This window comes from Sorghum bicolor, chromosome 2 (genome assembly GCF_000003195.3).
Source record: "Sorghum bicolor cultivar BTx623 chromosome 2, Sorghum_bicolor_NCBIv3, whole genome shotgun sequence".
NCBI lineage: Eukaryota > Viridiplantae > Streptophyta > Magnoliopsida > Poales > Poaceae > Sorghum > Sorghum bicolor.
In genome coordinates, this window is record NC_012871.2 from 31,830,406 (window position 1) to 31,854,547 (window position 24,142).

A 24,142-nucleotide genomic window follows, 5' to 3' on the forward strand; every position below is an offset into this window, starting at 1 on the left:
TGTCAAAATGGTTTCTTAGACTACGGTGCATTAGGCACAAACTATGCACCTATCTTGCACCGAAACTAACATTTTCTCCTAACAGACCGAAACGAGATTCCATACGACACACTTCATCTAGGAGTTCCATTGGGTGCGTCCAAATTGATTTTTTAACATATGGTACATTGCATGCAAACTGTGGAACCATCTTGCACCAAGATTAGCACTATATCCGAACAGACCAAATCGAGCCTCCACTTGAGCCTCTTCAACTATGAGTACCATCAGGTGCGTCTAAAATGGTTTCTTAGCCTGTGGTGTATTAGGCGTAAACCGTTCTACCAAAACTAACACTGTCTCTAAACGAACCGAAGCAAGATTCCATATGACACACGTCTTCAAGGAGTTCCATCGGTTGCATCCGAATTGATTTGCAAGCATATGGTATGTTCCATGCAAATCGTGCACCTATCTTGCATCAAGACTAGCATTATCTCTAAACAGACCGAACCGAGCCTCCACTTGAGCCTCTTCACCTAGGAGTACAAACAGGTGCTTCCAAAATGGTTTCTTAGCATTTGGTGCATTAGGCGCAAACCGTGCACACATCTTGCAATGGAACTAATACTATCTCTAAGCACACCAAAGCGAGATTCCATATGACACTCGTCATCAAGGAGTTCTATCGGGTGTGTCCAAATTAATTTCTAAGCATATGGTACGTTCTATGCAGACCATACATCTATCTTGCATCAAGATTAGCACTATCTCCAAATAGACCAAATCAAGCTTTCCTTTGAGCCTTTTACCTAGGAGTACCATCGGGTGCGTCCAAAATGGTTTCTTAGCCTATGCTACATTATGTGCAAACCTTGCACCTATCTTGCACTGAAACTAACACTGTCTCCAAACAGACCAAAGCAAGATTTTGTATGACACACGTCATCTAGGAGTTCCATCATGTGCACCAGATTGATTACCAAGCATTTGGTATGTTCCATGCAAACTGTGCACCTATCTTGTATCAAGACTAGCACTATCTCCAAACAGACCGAACCGATCATCCACTTGAGCCCCTTCTCCTAGGAGTACCAACAAGTGCGTCCAAAATGGTTTCTTAGAATATGGTGCATTAGGTGCAAACTGTGCAAATAACTTGCACCGAAACTAACAATGTCTCTAAATGGACCAAAGCGAGATTCCGTATGACACACGTCGTCAAGGAGTTCCATCGAGTGCATCCAAATTGATTCCCATGCATATGGTATGTTCCATGCAAACCATGCACCTACCTTGCATAAGGATTACCACTATCTCCAAACTGACCGAACCAAGCTTCCACTTGAGCCTCTTCACCCAAGAATACCAAATAGTGCAACCAAAATGGTTTCTTAGACTATGGTGCATTAGGTGCAAACTATGCACCTATGTTGCACTAAAACTTACAATGTCTACAAACAGACTGAAGCAAGATTCCATATAACACACGTCATCTAGGAGTTCCATTGGGTGCGTCCAAATTGATTTCTAGGCATATGGTATGTTCCTTGCAAATCATGCACCTATCTTGCATCAAGTTTAGCACTATCTCCAAACATATCAAACCAAGCTTCCACTTCAGCCTCTTCACCGAAGTACAAACAGGTGCTTCCAAAATGGTTTCTTAGACTATGGTGCATTAGGCGCAAACCATGCACATATCTTGCACCGAAAATAACACTATTTCTAAACAGACCAAAGTGAGATTCCATTTGACACACGTTATCAAGGAGTTCCATCAGGTACATCCAAATTGATTTCCAAGCATATGGTATGTTCCATGCAAACCGTGCATCTATCTTTCATCAAGATTAGCACTATCTCGAAATAGACTGAAGCGAGTTTCCACTTGAGCCTCTTCATCTAGGAGTACAAACAGGTGTGTCAAAAATAGTTTCTTTGACTATGGTGCATTATGCATAAACTATTCACCTATCTTGCACTGAAACTAACATTATCTCCAAACAGACCGAAGCGAGATTCCTTTTGACACACGTCATCTAGGAGTTCCATTGGATGCGTCCAAATTGACTTCTTAAAATATGGTACGTTGCACGCAAACTGTGCAACTATCTTGCATCAAGATTAGCACTATATCCAAACAGACCAAATCGAGCCTCCACTTGAGCCTCTTCAACTACGAGTACCATCGGGTGCGTCTAAAATAGTTTCTTAGCCTATGGTGCATTAGGCATAAACCGTACACATATCTTCTACCAAAACTAACACTGTCTCTAAATGAACCGAAGCAAGATTCCATATGACACAAATCATTAAGGAGTTATATCAGGTGAGTCTTAATTGATTTCTAAGCATACCGTATGTCCATGCAAACCATGCATCTATCTTGCATCAAGATTAGCGCTATCTCCAATCAGATCGAACCGAGCATCCACTTGAGCCCCTTCACCTAGGAGTACCAACAAGTGCGTCCAAAATGGTTTCTTAGAATATGGTGCATTAGGTGCAAACTGTGCACCTACCTTGCACCGAAACTAACCATGTGTCCAAATGGACCGAAGCGAGATTCCAAATGACACACGTCATCAAGGAGTTCCATTGGGTGCATCCAAATTGATTTCCAAGCATATGGTATGTGCCATGCAAATCGTGCACCTATCTTGCATCAAGACTAGCACTATCTCTAAACAGACTGAACCGAGCCTCCACTCGAGCCTCTTCACCGAGGAGTACCAACAGGTGCTTCCAAAATGGTTTCTTAGACTTTGGTGCATTAGGCGCAAACCGTGCACATATCTTGCATCGAAACTAATACTGTCTCTAAGCACACCAAAGCGAGATTCCATATGACACACGTCATCAAGGATTCTATCGGGTGTGTCCAAATTAATTTCTAAGCCTATGGTACGTTCCATGCAGACCATGCATCTATCTTGCATCAAGATTAGCACTATCTCCAGATAGACAAAATCGGGCTTTCACTTGAGCCTTTTACCTAGGAGTACCATCGGGTTCGTCCAAAATAGTTTCTTAGGCTATGCTGCATTATGTGCAAACCTTGCACCTATCTTGCACCGAAACTAACACTATCTCCAAACAGAGCAAAGCAAGATTTTGTATGATCTAGGGGATCCATCATGTGCATCGAGATTGATTTCCAAGCATTTGGTATATTCCAAGCAAACTGTGCACCTATCTTGCATCAAGATTAGCACTATCTCCAAACAGACTGAACCGAGCATCCACTTGAGCCCCTTCACCTAGGAGTACCAACAAGTGCGTCCAAAATGGTTTCTTAGACTATGATGCATTAGGTGCAAACTGTGCACCTATCTTGCACCAAAACTAACAATGTCTCCACATGGACCGAAGCGAGATTCCATATGACACACGTTGTCACGGAGTTCCATCTGTGCATCCAAATTGATTTCCAAGCATATGGTATGTTCCATGCAAACCATGCACCTACCTTGCATAAGGATTAGCACTATCTCCAAACTGACTGAACCAAGCTTCCACTTGAGCCTCTTCACCCAAGAGTACCAAATAGTGCAACCTAAATGGTTTCTTAGACTATGGTGCATTAGGCGCAATTTTTGCACCTATCTTGCACTAAAACTTACAATGTCTACAAACGGACCGAAGAAAGATTCCATATGACACACGTCATCTAGGAGTTCCATTGGGTGTGTCCAAATTAATTTCTAACCGTATGGTATGTTCCTTGCAAATCATGCACCTATCTTGCATCAAGATTAGCACTATCTCCAAACATAGCAAACCAAGCTTCCACTTGAGTCTCTTCACCAAAGTACCAACAGGTGCTTCCAAAATGGTTTCTTAGACTATGGTGCATTAGGCGCAAACCATGCACATATCTTGTACCAAAACTAACACTATTTCTAAACAGACCAAAGTGAGATTCTATATGACACATCATCAAGGAGTTCCATCAGGTGCATCCAAATTGATTTCCAAGCATATGGTATGTTCCATGCAAACCGTGCACCTATCTTGCATCAAGATTAGCACTATCTCTAAACAGACCGACCCGAGCATCCACTTGAGCCCCTTCACCTAGGAGTACCAACAAGTGCGTCCAAAATGGTTCCTTAGACTATGGTGCATTAGGTGCAAACTGTGCACCTATCTTGCACCAAAACTAACAATGTCCCCAAATGGACCGAAGCGAGATTTTATATGACACACGTTGTCACGGAGTTCCATCGGGTGCATCCAAATTGATTTCCAAACATATGGTGTGTTCTAGGCAAACCATGCACCTACCTTGCATAAGGATTAGCACTATCTCCAAACTGACCGAACCAAGCTTCCTCTTGAGGCTCTTCACCCAAGAGTACCAAATAGTGCAACCAAAATGGTTTCTTAGACTATGGTGCATTAGGCGCAAACTGTGCACCTATCTTGCACTAAAACTTACAAAGTCTACAAACGGACCGAACCAAGATTCTATATGACACACGTTATCTAGGAGTTTCATTGGGTGCGTCCAAATTGATTTCTAAGCATATGGTATGTTCCTTGCAAATCATGCACCTATCTTGCACCAAGATTAGCACTATCTCCAAACAGATCAAACCGAGCTTCCACTTGAGCCTCTTCACCGAAGTACCAACAGGTGCTTCCAAAATGGTTTTTAGATTATGGTGCATTAGGCGCAAACCATGCACATATCTTGTACCAAAACTAACACTATTTCTAAACAGACCAAAGTGAGATTCTATATGACACATCATCAAGGAGTTCCATCGGGTGCATCCAAATTGATTTCCATGCATATGGTATGTTCCATGCAAACCATGCACCAACAAGTGCGTCCAAAATGGTTTCTTAGACTATGGTGCATTAGGTGCAAACTGTGCACCTATCTTGCACCGAAACTAACAATGTCTTCAAATGGACCAAAGCGAGATTCCATATGACACACGTCATCATGGAGTTCCATCGGGTGCTTCCAAAATGATTTCCAAGCACATGGTATGTTCCATGCAAACCATGCACCTACCTTGCATAAGGATTAGCACTATCTCCAATCTGACTGAACCAAGCTTCCACTTGAGCCTCTTCACCCAAGAGTACCAAATAGTGCATCCAAAATGGTTTCTTACACTATCGTGCATTGGGCACAAACTGTGCACCTATCTTGCAATAAAACTTACAATGTCTACAAACGGACCGAAGCAAGAAGCCATATGACACACGTCATCTAGGAGTTCCATTGGGTGCGTCCAAATTGATTTCTAAGCATATGGTACGTTCCTTGCAAATCATGCACCTATCTTGCATCAAGATTAGCACTATGTCCAAACACATCAAACCGAGCTTCCACTTGACCCTCTTCACCGAAGTACCAACAGGTGCTTCCAAAATTGTTTCTTTGACTATGCTGCCTTAGGCGCCAACCATGCATATATCTTCCACCAAAACTAACACTATTTCAAAATAGACCAAAGTGAGATTCCATATGACACACGTCATCAAGGAGTTCCATCGGGTGCATCCAAATTGATTTCCAAGCATATGGTATGTTCCATGCAAACCGTGCACCTATCTTGCATCAAGATTAGTACTATCTCCAAACAGACCGAACCGAGCTTCCACTTGAGCCTCTTCATCTAGGAGTACAAACAGTTGTGTCAAAATGGTTTCTTAGACTACGGTGCATTCGGCAGAAACTATGCACCTATCTTGCACCGAAACTAACATTGTCTCCTAACAGACCGAAACGAGATTCCATACGACACACTTCATCTAGGAGTTCCATTGGGTGCGTCCAAATTGATTTCTTAACATATGGTACGTTGCATGCAAACTGTGCAACCATCTTGCACCAAGATTAGCACTATATCCGAACAGACCAAATCGAGCCTCCACTTGAGCCTCTTCAACTATGAGTACCATCAGGTGCGTCTAAAATGGTTTCTTAACCTGTGGTGTATTAGGCGTAAACCGTTCTACCAAAACTAACAATGTCTCTAAACGAACCAAAGCAAGATTCCATATGACACACGTCATCAAGGAGTTCCATCGGTTGCATCCAAATTGATTTGCAAGCATATGGTATGTTCCATGCAAATCGTGCACCTATCTTGCATCAAGACTAGCATTATCTCTAAACAGACCGAACCGAGCCTCCACTTGAGCCTCTTCACCTAGGAGGACAAACAGGTGCTTCCAAAATGGTTTCTTAGCATTTGGTGCATTAGGCGCAAAACGTGCACACATCTTGCAATGGAACTAATACTATCTCTAAGCACACCAAAGCGAGATTCCATATGACACACGTCATCAAGGAGTTCTATCGGGTGTGTCCAAATTAATTTCTAAGCATATGGTACGTTCTATGCAGACCATACATCTATCTTGCATCAAGATTAGCACTATCTCCAAATAGACCAAATCAAGCTTTCACTTGAGCCTTTTACCAAGGAGTACCATCGGGTATGTCCAAAATGGTTTCGTAGCCTATGCTACATTATGTGCAAACCTTGCACCTATCTTGCACTGAAACTAACACTGTCTCCAAACAGACCAAAGCAAGATTTTGTATAACACACGTCGTCTAGGAGTTCCATCATGTGCACCAGATTGATTACCAAGCATTTGGTATGTTCCATGCAAACCATGCACCTATCTTGTATCAAGACTAGCACTATCTCCAAACAGACCGAACCGAGCATCCACTTGAGCCCCTTCTCCTAGGAGTACCAACAAGTGCGTCCAAAATGGTTTCTTAGAATATGGTGCATTAGGTGCAAACTGTGCAAATAACTTGCACCGAAACTAACAATGTCTCCAAATGGACCAAAGCGAGATTCCGTATGACACACGTCGTCAAGGAGTTCCATCGGGTGCATCGAAATTGATTCCCAAGCATATGGTATGTTCCATGCAAACCATGCACCTACCTTGCATAAGGATTACCACTATCTCCAAACTGACCGAACCAAGCTTCCACTTGAGCCTCTTCACCCAAGAGTACCAAATAGTGCGTCCAAAATGGTTTCAAAGACTATAGTGCATTAGGCGCAAACTGTGCATCTATCTTGCACTAAAACTTACAATGTCTACAAACGGACTGAAGCAAGATTCCATATGACACACGTCATCAAGGAGTTCTATTGGGTGCATCAAAATTGATTTCTAAGCATATGGTATGTTCCTTGCAAATCATGCACTTATCTTGCATCAAGATTAGCACTATCTCCAAACAGATCAAACCGAGCATCCACTTGAGCCCCTTCACCTAGGAGTACCAACAAGTGCGTCCAAAATGATTTCTTAGACTATGGTGCATTAGGTGCAAACTGTGCACCTATCTTGCACCGAAACTAACAATGTCTCCAAATAGACCAAAGCGAGATTCCATATGACACACGTCGTCAAGGAGTTCCATCAGGTGCATCCAAATTGATTTCCAAGCATATTGTATGTTCCATGTAAACCATGCACCTACCTTGCATAAGGATTAGCACTATCTCCAAAGTGACCGAACCAAGCTTCTACTTGAGCCACTTCACTCAAGAGTACCAAATAGTGCGTCCAAAATAGTTTCTTAGACTATAGTGCATTAGGCGCAAACTGTGCACCTATCTTGCACTAAAACATAGCTTGTCTACAAACAGACCGAAGCAAGATTCCATATGACACACGTCATCTAGGAGTTCTATTGGGTGCATCTAAATTGATTTCTAAGCATATGGTATGTGCCTTGCAAATCATGCACTTATCTTGCATCAAGATTAGCACTATCTCCAAACAGATCAAACCGAGCTTCCACTTGAGCCTCTTCACCGAAGTACCAACAGGTGCTTCCAAAATGGTTTCTTAGACTATGGTGCATTAGGCGCAAACTATGCACATATCTTGCACCAAAACTAACACTAATTCTAAACAGACCAAAGTGAGATTCCGTATGACACACGTCATCAAGGAGTTCCATCGGGTGCATCGAACTTGATTTCCATGCATATGGTATGTTCAGGCAAACCGTGCACCTATCTTGCATCAAGATTAGCACTATCTCTAAACAGACCAAACCGAGCATCCACTTGAGCCCCTTCACCTAGGAGTACCAACAAGTGCGTCCAAAATGATTTCTTAGACTATGGTACATTAGGTGCAAACTGTGCACCTATCTTACACCGAAACTAACAGAGTCACCAAATGGACCGAAGCGAGATTCCCAATGACACACGTCGTCAAGGAGTTCCATCGGGTGCATCCAAATTGATTTCCAAGTATATGGTATGTTCCATGCAAACCATGCACCTACCTTGCATAAGGATTAGCACTATCTCCAAACTGACCGAATCAAGCTTCCACTTGAGCCTCTTCACCCAAGAGTACCAAATAGTGCATCCAAAATGGTTTCATAGACTATGGTGCATTAGGCGCAAACTGTGCACCTATCTTGCACTAAAACTTACAATGTCTACAAACAGACCGAAGCAAGATTCCATATGACACACGTCATCTAGGAGTTCCATTGGGTGCGTCCAAATTGATTTCTATGCATATACTATGTTCCGTGCAAATCATGCACCTATCCTGCATCAAGATTAGCACTATCTCCAAACATATCAAACCGAGTTTTCACTTGAGCCTCTTCACCGAAGTACCAACAGGTGCTTCCAAAATGGTTTCTTAGACTATGGTGCATTAGGCGCAAACCATGCACATATCTTGCACCAAAACTAACACTATTTCTAAACAGACCAAAGTGAGATTACATATGACACACGTCATCAAGGAGTTCCATCAGGTGCATCCAAATTTATTTCCAAGCAAATGGTATGTTCAATGCAAACCGTGCACCTATCTTGCATCAAGATTAGCACTATCTCCAAACAGATCGAACCGAGCTTCCACTTGAGCCTCTTCATCTTGGAGTACAAACAGGTGTGTCAAAAATGGTTTCTTGGACTATGGTGCAATAGGCACAAACTATGGACCTATCTTGCACCGAAACTAACATTGTCTCCAAATGGACCGAAGCGAGATTCCATATGACACACGTCGTCAAGGAGTTCCATCAGGTGCATCCAAATTGATTTCCAAGCATATGGTATGCTCCATGCAAACCATGCACCTACCTTGCATAAGGATTAGCACTATCTCCAAACTGACTGAATCAAGCTTCCACATGAGACTCTTCACCCAAGAGTATCAAATAGTGCATCCAAAATTGTTTCTTAGACTATGGTGCATTAGGCGCAAACTGTGCACCTATCTTGCACTAAAACTTACAATGTCTACAAACGGACCAAAGCAAGATTCCATATGACACACGTCATCTTAGAGTTCCATTGGGTGCGTCCAAATTGATTTCTAAGAATATGCTATGTTCCATGCAAATCATGCACCTATCTTGCATCAAGATTAGCACTATCTCCAAACATATCAAACCGAGCTTCCACTGGAGCCTCTTCACCAAAGTACCAACAGGTGCTTCCAAAATGGTTTCTTAGACTATGGAGCATTAGGCGCAAACCATGCACATATCTTGCACCGAAACTAACAGTATTTCTAAACAGACCAAAGTGAGATTGCATATGACACACGTCATCAAGGAGTTCGATCGGGTGCATCCAAATTGATTTCCAAGCAAATGGTATGTTCCATGCAAACCGGGCACCTATCTTGCTTCAAGATTAGCACTATCTCCAAATAGACCGAACCGAGCTTCCACTTGAGACTCTTCATCTAGGAGTACACACAGATGTGTCAAAAATGGTTTCTTCGACTATGGTGCATTAAGCACAAACTATGCACCTATCTTGCACCGAAACTAACATTGTCTCTAAATAGACCAAAGCAAGATTCCATATGACACACATCATCAAGAAGTTCCATCGGGTGCATCCAAATTAATTTCTAAGCATATGGTATGTTCCATGCAAACCATGCACCTACCTTGCATAAGGATTAGCACTATCTCCAAACTGACCGTATCAAGCTTCCACTTGAGCCTCTTCACCCAAGAGTACCAAATAGTGCATCCAAAATGGTTTCATAGACTATGGTACATTAGGCGCAAACTGTGCACCTATCTTGCACTAAAACTTACAATGTCTACAAACGGACCGAAGCAAGATTCTATATGACACACGTCATCATGGAGTTCCATTGGGTGCGTCCAAATTGATTTCTAAGCATATACTATGTTCCATGCAAATCATGCACCTATCCTGCATCAAGATTAGCACTATCTCCAAACATATCAAACCGAGTTTCCACTGGAGGCTCTTCACCGAAGTACCAACAGGTGCTTCCAAAATGGTTTCTTAGACTATGGTGCATTAGGCGCAAACCATGCACATATCTTGCACCGAAACTAACAGTATTTCTAAACAGACCAAAGTGAGATTCCATATGACACACGTCATCAAGGAGTTCCATCGGGTGCATCCAAATTGATTTCCAAGCAAATGGTATGTTCCATGCAAACCGGGCACCTATCTTGCTTCAAGATTAGCACTATCTCCAAATAGACCGAACCGAGCTTCCACTTGAGCCTCTTCGTCTAGGAGTACACACAGATGTGTCAAAAATGGTTTCTTCGACTATGGTGGATTAAGCACAAACTATGCACCTATCTTGCACCGAAACTAACATTGTCTCCAAATGGACCGAAGCGAGATTCCATATGACACACGTCGTCAAGGAGTTCCATCGGGTGCATCCAAATTGATTTCCTAGCATATGGTATGTTCCATGCAAACCATGCACCTACCTTGCATAAGGATTAGCACTATCTCCAAACTGACTGAATCAAGCTTCCACATGAGCCTTTTCACCCAAGATTATCAAATAGTGCATCCAAAATTGTTTCTTAGACTATGGTGCATTAGGCGCAAACTGTGCACCTATCTTGTACTAAAACTTACAATGTCTACAAACGGACCGAAGCAAGATTCCATATGACACACGTCATCTTGGAGTTCCATTGGGTGCGTCCAAATTGATTTCTAAGCATATGCTATGTTCCTTGCAAATCATGCACCTATCTTGCATCAAGATTACACTACAAGGATTGTCCCCTAATGCTACCCCACACGACTGCAACACCACTGGTTTGGTTGCCATTAGGGGGTCGTGTTGCAACCTTTCCATAAAATGGTTGCAATATGTGCCTATAATGCAACGGACTAAATATGTTGCAATATGTATGGTTTGTCATTGCAACAAGCATGTGGTACTGCAACTATTTAAGAATTATGTTGGAATTAGTTGTTATTATTGCCATGGAACTTTTGAGATGCATTAGTATTGATTTTCATTGCAATTAGTTGGTGTTATTGCAACTATATTAGATGTGGTTGCTTTTGCTTGTAGTTATTGCCACGATTGTTCTAGGAAGCATTAATCTTCGGCGGTGTTGCAATTGCTAGGTGGTTATTGCAACAAGAATCCTGAATGGGTGCAATAGCATGTTCCTATTGCTATGGTTTTTTAGGGTTGTAATAATCTTGTGTGGCGTTGCAATTGTTAGATATATATTGCAACTCTAATCCTAAATAGACGCAATATTATGTTACTATTGCCATGGTTTTTTTTTGTTGCTATAAACTCAGGGCCCTTTATAAACATGATAAAAAATAATACTTGATGGATATATGGATATATATATATATAGGGAGAGTATACTCTATAGCTAGCTACAAAATATGTTATTCTGTAGCCACCTCCATTTACGATAATTTTATATACTAATTTACGATAATATGTATACATATTTACAATAGTTGGGTTACTATAACACATGGGGATATTTACCGTAATGTTATAGTAAACCACTTAGTAAAGAGTTAGTATAATCTTGTAAATTAATATAGTAATTATCGTAACTCAAAGTGGCTACAAAGTAATAGTTATATATATATAATTCAGTCACACTGAATCCAGAATTCATATAAAATAATTAAAAAATTCCCGTAACTTTACTTGATTCAATTAAAAGGCGTTGTCGCTGATGGAAGACGTGCATGCATAGCGTATTTGCTTTTGGGCTCACCTTGTTTGCCTTTTGGACTCTAGCGTATTTGCTTTTTGGGCCAAAATAATATACTCTAGTACTAATTCTAATAATATAGTTTCTAATAGTACTAGTAATACACACGTATATATTGGAGGGGGCCTAGTTACGTGGGGGCCTGTTGTGGCTGCCCTGTTTTCTCAATGCTAATAAAAAAGAAAAGGCCCAACAAATGAGAACAGGTGAAACATGTCGAGAGGTTTGCCTTCTGCGTTCCAGCGGCCGCTGCTCTCCATCGGAAGTCTTAATTGTTCTCTCCGAGTTTCTCCATTGTCGTGATCCGATCGCCGCTACATTAGTATTGGTAAATACCCAATATGAAGTAGCGTAGATCTCAGGTTCAGGTCTCTAGGATTCGACTCAATTGGTGTTGCCCTATTCCGCGAACGCACGGCGCCACGGCCGCCGGACGCAGTGCCTACTCGGGACTCAAAAGGAGGTAATCTTCGGCTCCTTGATTATTCTATTCGTTCTGATCCTATCAATTATCAGTGACCAGTGATCTGTCCATGGCCTCATCAGTATTCAGTCATCACGCAAGATCAGTCATCACGCAATGTCTATTTGATGAACTTTGAGATAGTATATATAAGTTTTTTTAGCGTATGGGATATTATTTAAATTGGTATTTTTTGAAAGTGTACTATAGGCCTCTATATTAGTTCTCTACCTAGGCCTACAAAAACTCAGGACTGGTGCTGAGTGTGATACCGTTTATTTGCCCAATTGCTCCAAATTCTCTTTGCTGATCTTCAAAAATAAGCAATGTTTATTTTACCTCCAATTATGTATTTATTTATCTCCGATGTTTATTCTCTAGAGGTCAAATTTTGTAATCCCCTACGTCACACGGTTCAAACTGGTGCAGTCATGTTTATTCTTTAGAGGTCAAATTTGGTAATCCTCTATGTGTCACATCGTTCAAACTGCATACGTGCAGTCCGGCCATTGTGATGTAAGGGCTAAGAATATTTAGTGGATAATAATTATCTCAAGTTGTGAACTAGGTAATTTACAAACTTTTTATACCTCTGCATATATATATGCTAGCTGACTGTTTATATGTACTTTTATTTTTTAACATATTTAATAGAACTATAATTTGTTTTTGTCTGATGTGGTCATCGTCACGCAGAATATATAATGTCACATGAAGATAGGAGTTGGATGTGCTTGCCTCGTTCTTCAACTGACTGGCAGCAGAAACTCCGACAATTTTTGGACATCACATTTGGTGGCACATCGAGAGGTGGAACTGCTCCGTGTCCATGTCCTAGATGTGTATGCATGTCATATAGACCACAGTCTGAGGTTCAGCTTCATGTGCTTAGTAGAGGGTTTGCTGAAAGCTTTATCAACGAAGGGGAAGGCTCAGATGTGGGATTATACAACCAAGATGTACATCCAGCTGATGTAGAAGTTCACAATGACGCACCACCACCAGCTAATGTAGAAGCAGACAACAAGGCGACAGCAGAAGAAGTTGGAGATGACAATAATAAAGAAAGCACACCGAGTGAGGACCATGGTGCCACTCATTTGGTTAGATCCCTAATAAGAGGTGCTATACATGGAGAGATCATAGATACTGATGACAATGAACAGCCAAATAAACATGCCAAGATCTTCTTGAAATTATTACAGGAGGCAGAAAAGCAGTTGTATCCAGGTTGCACGGATGCTACTAAGGTCTCTTTTATTGTGGAACTTTTTCAGGTTAAGTGCTCGACTGGTATGAGTAACCGTGCATTGGAGGCGGTACTTAATCTTTTCTCAAGGTTTCTACCAAAAGGCCATTGTGTCCCAGACACAATGGAGAAAGTGCAAAGGGTGGTCCGAGATTTAGGCTTGGACTATGTAAAGATAGACGCTTGTGAGAAGGACTGTGTATTATTTTGGAAGGAAAATACAAATCTAGATACATGTCCCAAATGTGGTGAGTCTAGGTGGAAAACGTCTGACGGCGGTGCTTATGATCAGAGGGGCGATGCTGATGGTGGTGCTGGTGCTGATAAAACAAATAAGAAGCGTGTCCCACGTAAAATCCTACGGTATTTTCCTCTTACTCCTCGGCTGCAAAGATTATATATGACAGAGAGCACATCTTCACAAATGCGATGGCATAAGGAAGAATTAATCAATGATGGCAAAATGCGTCACCCAGCTGACTCAAAGGCGTGGAAGCACGTGGATGCAAAGTATGATTGGTTTGCAAAGGACGCTCGTAATATTAGGCTGGGTCTTGCTTCTGATGGCTTCAACCCCTTTGGTATGCAAAAAGTTACATACACCACATGGCCTGTTATCTTAATACCTTACAATTTGTCTCCTTGGTTGTTTGAGAAACAACCTTATTGAATGATGTCGATGTTGATACCTGGTAAAAAATCTTCTGGAATGAACATTGATGTATATTTGAGGCCCCTCATTGATGAGCTCAAGGAGCTTTGGGAAAAAGGGTATTGATACATGGGATGATAAAGTAAAGAAGAATTTTAAACTACATGCTATTCTGCTTTGGACAATTAATGACTTTCCTGCATACGCGATGCTTTCTGGCTGGAGCACAAAAGGCAAATTTGCATGTCCATACTGCCACAAGGATACAGATTATTTGTGGTTGAAATTTGGGAACAAGCACTGCTACATGGGGCATCGTCGTTTTTTGCCCGCAGACCATCCATGGCGCATGAACACGATCAGCTTTAACAATGAGGTGGAAACTAGGGAGGCTCCAGTGCCATTGTCTGGTCAACAGGTATTGGAGCAATATGAAACTTTTGATCAAGTGAATTTTGGAAAGACAACATCAAAAAAGAGGAAGCGTGATGAAGATAAAAGATGGCACAACTGGAGAAAGAAGAGTATTTTTTTTGAGCTTCCTTACTGGTCTTCTTTGCTCATAAGGCATAATTTGGACGTGATGCATATCGAGAAAAACATATGTGAGAGCATATTGGGTACTTTGCTTGAAATTGAAGGTAAATGTAAGGACAGTGAGAATGCCCGGCTTGACATGGAACAACTAGGGATAAGGCAAGATCAACACCCTGTGATTGACAATGACAGATATACCTTGCCACCAGCCTTGTACTTTTTAGATAAGGATGATAAGAAAATTTTATGTCAATTTCTACAGGGAGCAAAGATGCCTGATGGGTTTAGCTCCAATATAAGGAGATGTGTTGATGTAAATGCATGCAAGTTATCTGGACTCAAAACTCATGACTGCCATATTATTCTACAAAAATTATTGCCCTTAGTCATTAGAAAGATTTTACCAGAAGATGTTGTCGCACCATTGATTCAGCTCAGTAGGTTCTTCACAGCACTTTGTTCGAAGGAGCTGGTGGAAGATGATCTTGACAAACTTAGTACTTCAATTAAAGAGACTCTTTGTCGACTTTAGATGGTATTCCCACCTGCGTTTTTTGATATCATAATTCATTTGTCAGTTCATCTAGCTGAGGAGGCTAAATTTGGAGGGCCCGTGTGTTATAGATGGATGTATCCAGTTGAGTGGTATCTACGTACTATTAAAGGCTATGTGAGGAACAAGGCGCACCTAGAAGGTTCAATAGCTGAGGCATACATAGCCGATGAGTGCCTTACATTTTGCTCTAGATTCTTGGATGTCGACAACAAGCTAAATCGCGCTAATCGTCATGAAAGCACAACTGTGAATGAGTCGTTGTCTGGTCTGAGCATATTTGGTGAAATAAACTACAAGAGGAGAGGAAAGACTATTGAGACTTTTGGTGGAGATGAGGTTCGGAAAATGAGGCACTACGTAATTAGTAACTGCGATGAAGCTAGACCATGGGTTGAGTAAGTTGCAATATACCATCATTAATTATTGTATAATTTATTTGTGGCATCAACTAGTTAATTGGCTATTTCGATTGTAGGAAGCACATGGAAGAACTCAAAATAAATAGTATAAGGAATCTTAATAAACGACATGAAGAGCACTTTGTAAGGTGGTTCGAGGACAAGGTTGGTTCTATTTATTTATTTTTTATTCCATGCGATGGTTAGTACAATATACTAATTAATAGAGACATTTGTTTTCAATCTGAGTTTTCAGATCACCAAACTATATGAGAAAGGGGAAGCAAGTGAACTGATGTATGCCCTTTCTCAAGGACCAGACCCTCGAGCTCATGTGTTCAATAGGTGCTACATCAACTGGCTATTTCGAACGACAACCATTGAGAGAAATCTCGTCACACAAAATAGCGGTGTGCTTGTGAGGGGTGATGGTACTACTGGTAACATGACGTGGTATGGAGTGATTAGAAGAATTATCTCACTCGAATTCCCTATGGAAAAAGAAGTTGTATTATTTCAATGTGATTGGTATGATGTGCCGGCTGCCAGTACTAGCAGAAGTAGAGGATACAGTAGAGATAAATATGGTGTTATTGATATCGATACTTCCAGGTTCCGATATTCAAGTGAACCTTATATTCTTGCGACACAGGCTGAACCGGTGTTTTTTTTCAACCTCGTGAAAAAGCTGGGATGGTCAAGTGTTGTCGCGGTGAGACCAAGAAATTTGTTTGCCATGCCAGAAGCAGAAAATGAGGGTGACATCGAAGTTCATCTAATTGATGTGGGAATCGAAGACATGAATTTAGTAAGCGCAAATGAGGATTTATCAAATTGGACAAGAGCAGACAAAGAAGGCACAACTGGTGATGCCTCCATTATTAATCAGGTGCGTGGCAAAGCAGTTCCTGAACCAAATGATGCGGTCTTACTTGATGAGGATGATGACGAAGATGACACCTACATTGATGATGGAGTTGTTGCTCCAGTTGTGGTAGAAAGCCTAGAAGACGATTTCTTTGTTTAAATACTTTTTTTGTTCAACTGTGACGCGTACTGTAGTTGATCCTCTCTGTATCCTCGCTGATTGTTGATCTTCAGAGCACAGAACTAAAATAAAATACAATGCACTATTTAGTGGTGTGCGTTTGAAGCTTTCAAGTAACTGTAGGCTGATTGCTTGCTGTCTGATTGCTTGCTGTCATAAGCAGTAGTGCAGTACTATTCATACGGCAGCATATCTATTATTTTGCTCCATCCGGACATATCTCCCTCTAAATTCCTAACTTCAATTCCTTTCTTATACTCTTCTCAAATTTCTCACTGAGTTTTATTTTTCGAAGCAAAACACCTGGAGCTTTGTCTTTCAATTAAGACTGGAAAGAGAGCTTTCAGACAAAATACAATTTACAGCCCAGGATGCAGTACCACAGTAAACCAGGATGAAGATAGGCTTAGATAGGCCTCAAACAGAACCAAAGCAAAACAACTAGTGTTATCATCTTCATCCCAAATAACCTTGTATACAAGTTTCAGATGAAAAATTAGAATGTGCATACAACATCTTATAGCATATCTTTGATCAACTCTTACAGATCAGAACAAAAACTATTGTCTCAAGTAGGCTAAGAAAATCGTACGTCAGTCTAATTGGGTCCTTTACAACATGTGCAAATGTATCCATCAACATAAGTTTACAACAGGCTGATGTTTCTTCCAAATGGCATGTGAAGCTCATTCATGCACAGTTGTCCACACTTGAGCAAATTATTGTTGCCTTCAGGACCTCTGCTTTTGTTCTGTTTTTCAATCGGTCTTCTCACATATCTCAACTGACTGCAACATAATAAACGAATTACAGAAAATGGAAGTGTTACCTCTGCAAAGCAATTAGCAATGACTTTCTGGAATTCTGGAGCAGTCGACAAACTAAAAACCCCAAACAAATTAGCAAACGATCCACATCAAATTCTTGCTTCCTCTACCTCTCTAGTTGTAGAATTAATAAATGGTAAAATTAAATTACCAATCCATAAACTAAAAAACCCCAAACAAATCACCGAATCAGGATAAAAGCAGTCAGTCAGTTAAAATCCTTACCTGACGTACAGACGAAGTGATGCATGTTGAGATTGCAGGGAGTCAGGTGGGTTTAGGCCCTTGCTGGACAATGGGCGACGGCCGATGGGGATGACTGATGCCACTGCCGGCCGATGACCACTCTGGAACGAGGCGACGTTGGTGGCAGAGGGAAGGGCGCCGGTGGAGGTTGTGAATCTTAGAGGGTCGAACCGCGTGTGCCGTGGTCGTAGTCCTTGGTGCCATCCGTACGGCCGGTTGCCTCGACTCCAGTGTGGAGTCCTGCTCCTCAATACCTTGGATGACGGTGGCCTCTGCGCCTTGGACGAGAGTAACAGATGCAGAGTAGATGAGCCTTAGCATAGAGCTGTTGAATGCATTTTTTTATTTTTTTTTCTAATTACCCAAAAGCCGTTCTGACATTATTGCTTTATTGCTACTTTGACAAAAAAAATATTTTTTTGTGTTTTCTTACTGTTTTATTTAAAATCGAACTATGTCCACACACATTAAACATATATCACTCTACTTTTTTTTGTTTTCTTACTGTTTTATTTACCATGGAACTATCTCCACACACATTAAACAGGTATCACTCTATATTTATTATGCTATTTTAACTTTGGATATCTATCACTCATATCTACATTATTTTAGCATCAATATGGAAATTATAATTACGATGGATGCCAACTACTACTGCTTGCTACTCCCTCGAGATTGGTAAAAGAAGTCGTTTTGGAAAAGGTTTCGGTCAAACATTTAGAATATAAATCATAAATTACTTCAAATTTGTTGAGTTTGAAATATTAAAAGCAAATGAATAGATTTGTCTAAAAAAATAATACTTTTACAAAAATATAGATATATCATTGGAGGGAGTACTACTAACCCTGGAGGGAGGACTAAACATTTTATTTTTTTAAATGTACCGGACCGCTATACTCTCTAGTTCGGTCTTTTACTGGTCGAATAGCCAGTTAGGTCTGGTCCTAATAACTATGGTGACCACAACTACTACTAGGTAGCCAACGACGTTGCCTGTGAGGTGAAGAGCGTGTAGGTCATGTCCATGGTGCTCGGATTGTCGAGGCATAGGCCAGGTACGAGTAGATATTGGCAATTAGTGGCATCACTGCGCCGCCACCTTCAGGCTATACATGCCTAAGATGGTCCGCGCCATCGACATCGTCACCTTGATGTGGCCCAATCTGGCCGCCACTAGCGCCTCATGAACGTTCTCCATGCCCGACGCCACTTTCACCGCCGATGCCCATGCACACGTCGTTGGGTGTGTGCTACCCGGGTTGCTATTGGGTGAGAAGAACCGAAAAGTGCGTGGGACGGGGCCGCCTTGGGTTAGCCCTATCGAACCTTTTATCGATGTAGATTTACATTTACAAAACAATTTATTTAGTCTGTTCGAGATGCTCTAAGGTTCTAGAATTTAAAATGTGATATTTTAAATTACCAAGTTTATTTAAGATTATCAAGTTTTTTTAAAAAATTGTCAAGTTTTTTTAAAATTCATCCATCGGCCGATAGCGGCATAAAAAAAATATGTCATAGGCTCTTGCCGTACTTTTATTTAGAATCGAGCTAACATTTTGTTTGTTGGAATTTTAGTAAAACTTATTCAAATATCATCAAATCGTTCATTGACCATGTTCATGATGAATACTTATTCAAATTTTAGAAACCAGCACCGTTGTTACACATCCCACCAAAATTTCCAAATGAAACTCAGAGGCGGCGTTCTTTGTAGCAAAATATCTTGCGCCAAAACCCCCACCCAAACAACTGGTGTCGAGGGTATCAACAAGGGGTACCCTCACCAATGCGTATAACGAGACCATCCGTACACACGCGCGGCAATCGACGTCCGCGGCCTCGAAGACGGAAATAGCGTCGAGCGAATCGGTCAGGGCTCGAGCGACAACAGCCGTCGAATACGGAAGCGGGCTCGAGCGAACCGAGAGGCGTCGAGCGCAAGGACACTGTCCGCCGCCTGACGCGCGCACGAGAGCCAGGGCATTTAATGCACCTGACGCTTCCCCACCTAACACACGGGTCACGGGAGGCGTGATAGGGAACAGGCTTCTGTCCCATCGTTCTTTTTGCAGCCTTCCCACCGAACGACCCAGGGCGTGTCAGGACGCAGGAAACAAGGATGGAACGTCTAATCGGGACCCCCTCGAGACACCCAAGGTCAGCGCTCCAGATATCAGCAAATTACACGGCGTCCGACCCTCGACCGAACAGGGACCCTTCCTAAGGACGAGTTGGGCGTCGACTGACAACACCACAACTACCCCGCCGGATCTGCCGCCATACCGTACAAGCGTGCGATCTCAGAACCAGCGCGAGGCGGCGGGCAGGGCAGAACGCAGGAGCACGTGTAATCATCACCGGGCTATCAAGATGGGACGGCTCGAGGCCATGTCGTACGGAAGCCTCGAGTAGGTTAGCGCTCCATGCGGCTATCGACCCCTACTCTAACATCTACGCATGTACCCTAGGTCTCTCCTTGGAGCTATAAAAGGAGAGACTCAGGAATAGATCAGAAGAGGATCAGGACACAAGACCACGCTCATACGTAGTAGAGCTCCACACTTCATACCACGCTTGTATTCGCCCCTGTACAAGCACTTAGGTGCAAGATAATACAAACTCTCTCCCCCCCGCTGGACGTAGGGCCTTCTCTTGCCCGAACCAGGATAAATCTCTGTGTCTTCTTGCATCACCATCTGGGAAAGGGAGCACGCATACAAATTTACTCGTTGGTGTGACCCCCCGGGGGAAAACACCGACAGTTGGCGCACCAGGTAGGGGTCCTGCGTGTTTTTCATCGATTTCCCACTCCTTTCCGGATGGCTACTCTTGCCTCGCCATTTCCGCGCTCCACGGTGATTTGGTTTGGGAGTCTCGAGTTCATGTCTACGGGCTCCGGCTACGACATGATCTTGCTCTCAGTCAAAGGACCAGGAGGAGCCCGCGTTACGCCAGCACGGTTGAAGGCCCCGAGACGCCCTCACCACCACGCCTCTCCGCCTAAGAAGAGGCGCGGACAGCACCACCGCGGCCCCTCTGCTTCAGCACGACCAACAACTCGTGCGAGGCAGGACGTAGGCCACAAGTCGGCAGCACCGTGTGACGGCTCAACAAGCGCGACGACTCAGCACCGCGCGACGACGGGAGAGGACGCGTCTCGCGCGCTCTCCCCCACCGCTGCTAGGCTACTTCCACACGGGTTGTTCACTCCAAGAGCGGCACTGCCGTTCGGATTGGACAACGCCGCGGCGTCGCTCGCCAGGGCGATATGCCCAAACGCCCAGACGTACGTAGAAAGACCAATGGTCCTCCCACGTAGCTCTGAAGCGCGGCGGCCGGCGTCCGAGCTGCCGGACCTTTCCCGAGTACAAGGCCTCCGTCGGCTAGGCCCCGGACGATACTCGATCACCTCCCTCAGGCAACGATTGCTGGAGGAAGGACGTGGGTGTTTCTACGCCGCCGAACCGGACTCCGACTCCGAGACAGATAGCTATGACCCTACGAGGGAATGCTATCATATCGACGGGGCGGTAGAAACTACTGACGAGACACGGGATGCTGCTGCGGGTGGTCGAGCCCCCGCTGCGCGAGAAGACCCCAGGACGCCTGGGAACGACGGACAGGTCGACCCCCCTCCTCAGGAAGACAGAACCGCGCAGCTCGCGCAGCTGCGGGAGCTCAAGATGAAGCTCGACGAAGACCGCGAGCGCCTCGTCCTGCTCGAGCAAATCCTCGAGCAAGACCTGCCTTACCCGCCGGGCGGAAGTGTCCGCAGACGCGCTCGAGAGGTACATCGACAGATCGTCGGCAACGCAGAGCCAGAGCAACCTGTCAGCCGTTTCCCTCGAGCAGGCCAGAATGTAGTGGCAGCGACGATGCTGCTACGTAACATGCCAGAGCCGTCGAATTCCCAGGCCCGACGCATTCGAGATGAGGTACAGACATTGCTCCAGGTGGCGGCGGTTCAACAAGCCGAAAGTTCGGCATCTCGACGACGAGGAGCTGCCACAGAGAAGCGCGACGAACAGCCTCTAAACGAAGAGGAGGTGTCAGTCCATCAACAACCTCCCCCTCGAGGTAGAAAGACCGCTCTCATCCTCCCCGTCGACAATCAACGTCGACACGACGCGCGGCACGACGTTAAAGAAAATCGACGCCGCCGGCACGGAGACGCGGAAGAGCGCGGTTATAGCGCGCATCGCGGTGGGAGATACGACAGCGACGAGGACCGGGTGGCCCCCGAGCCACTAGGCCCACGGGTGTTCAGCAGGGCGATCCGCAGCACGCCCCTGCCCAATCCATTTCGACCCCCGACCAGCATCGCGAAGTACAATGGAGAGACCAAACCAGAGTTGTGGCTGGCCGACTTCAGGCTGGCCTGTCAGCTAGGTGGCGCTCGAGGTGATGATCGAGCCATCATCAGACAGCTACCCCTTTTCCTCTCCGACACCGCCCGTCAATGGCTCGAGGAACTCCCTGCCAATCAGATCCACAACTGGGTTGATCTGGTCAGAGTCTTCGAGGGTAACTTCAAAGGGACCTACATACGGCCAGGGAACTCGTGGGACCTCAGCAAGTGCAAGCAGAAGTCTGGAGAAACTCTTCGGGAGTATGCTCGACGCTTCTCGAAGCAGCGCACTGAGCTGCCGCACATCCCTGACCACGACGTCATCTTGGCATTTGTCTCGGGCACCACCAGTCGAGACTTGGTGCGGGAATTAGGTCGCAATCGACCTCAGACCGTCGACGAGCTGATGGACGTAGTAGCCAACTACGCGGCAGGGGAGGAGGCAGTCGGCGCCTTCTTCAGCTCAGAAGGAAGAAAAGGCAAGCAGCCCGTCGACGAAGATGGGACCCCCAGTCGAGGCCTCAAGAAAAATAAAAAGAAGCAGAAAGTGCCGCAGTTCCACCGGGAAGATTCCGAAGACAACCTTGTCGCTGCCATGGATCGAAAGAAGCCTCGAGGCCCTCCGGATGGAGGCATCTTTGACAAGATGTTGGAGGAGCCGTGCCCTTACCATAAGGGAGGCGCCAACCACAAGCTCAAGGACTGTCGTATGCTGAGGAAGCATTTCGACGGTCTGGGGTTCAAAAAAGACACGCGTGATGACTCCAAGAAAGAGAAGGCTGGCAGCAAGGAGGACAACAAAGATGACAACGGCTTCCCCGCCGTCCACGACTGCTACATGATCTATGGCGGGCCCTCGACTCAATTAACCGTGAGGCAGCGCAAAAGGGAGCGTCGTGAAGTCTTTGCGGCAAGAATGGCGGTGCCCCAGTACCTTAGCTGGTCAAGCACTCCTATCACTTTCGACCGAGAGGACCACCCCGACAAGGTAGTCGCCCCAGGCGTCTACCCGCTCGTCGTCGACCCCATCATCGTCAACACCCGACTCTCGAAAGTGCTGATGGATGGTGGCAGCAGCCTCAACATCATCTATCTCGAGACCCTCGACCTCCTCGGCATCGATAGAGGACGCCTCCAGCCAAGCGCCGGCGGTTTCCATGGCGTCGTGCCAGGGAAAAAGGCACTGCCAGTAGGTCGAATTGACCTACCAGTCTGCTTCGGCACAGCGGCCAACTTCAGGAAGGAGACCCTCACCTTTGAGGTGGTTGGGTTCCGAGGCACGTACCACGCCATCATCGGGCGCCCGGGCTATGCCAAGTTCATGGCTATACCCAACTACACCTACTTGAAGCTGAAGATGCCTGGTCCCAAAGGCGTCATCACTGTCAGTTCCTCCTTCGAGCACGCGTACGAGTGCGACGTCGAGTGCGTCGAGTACGGGGAGGCGGTCGAGAGCTCCACCGAGCTCATTGCAAAGCTCGAGGCCATGGCCGCTGAGGCTCCAGAGCCTAAGCGTCATGCGGGCAGCTTCGAGGCAGCGGAAGGAACCAAGAAGATCCCGCTCGACCCCAACAACTCCGACGGCAAAGTGCTGACGATCAGCGCCGACCTCGACCCCAAATAGGAAGCCGTGCTCGTCGACTTTCTCCGTGCAAATGCTGATATGTTTGCATGGAGTCCCTCGGACATGCCAGGCATACCGAGGGAAGTCGCCGAGCACTCCTTGGAGATTCGAGCCGGTTCCAAGCCAGTGAAGCAGCGGTTGCGCCGATTCGATGAGGAGAAGCGCAAGA

At 44.5% G+C, this 24,142-nt stretch overlaps 1 protein-coding gene across 1 annotated transcript; it reads right to left on the reverse strand.

The window, feature by feature from the left end:
* Positions 17,361-19,024, reverse strand: LOC110432667. The gene is made up of 3 exons (XM_021453447.1): positions 18,992-19,024; positions 17,972-18,270; positions 17,361-17,707 (listed from the first exon to the last, which is right to left on the reverse strand). Exons 1-3 carry the CDS (start codon positions 19,022-19,024, stop codon positions 17,566-17,568), a joined length of 474 nt encoding a protein of 157 aa, XP_021309122.1. The 3' UTR covers positions 17,361-17,565.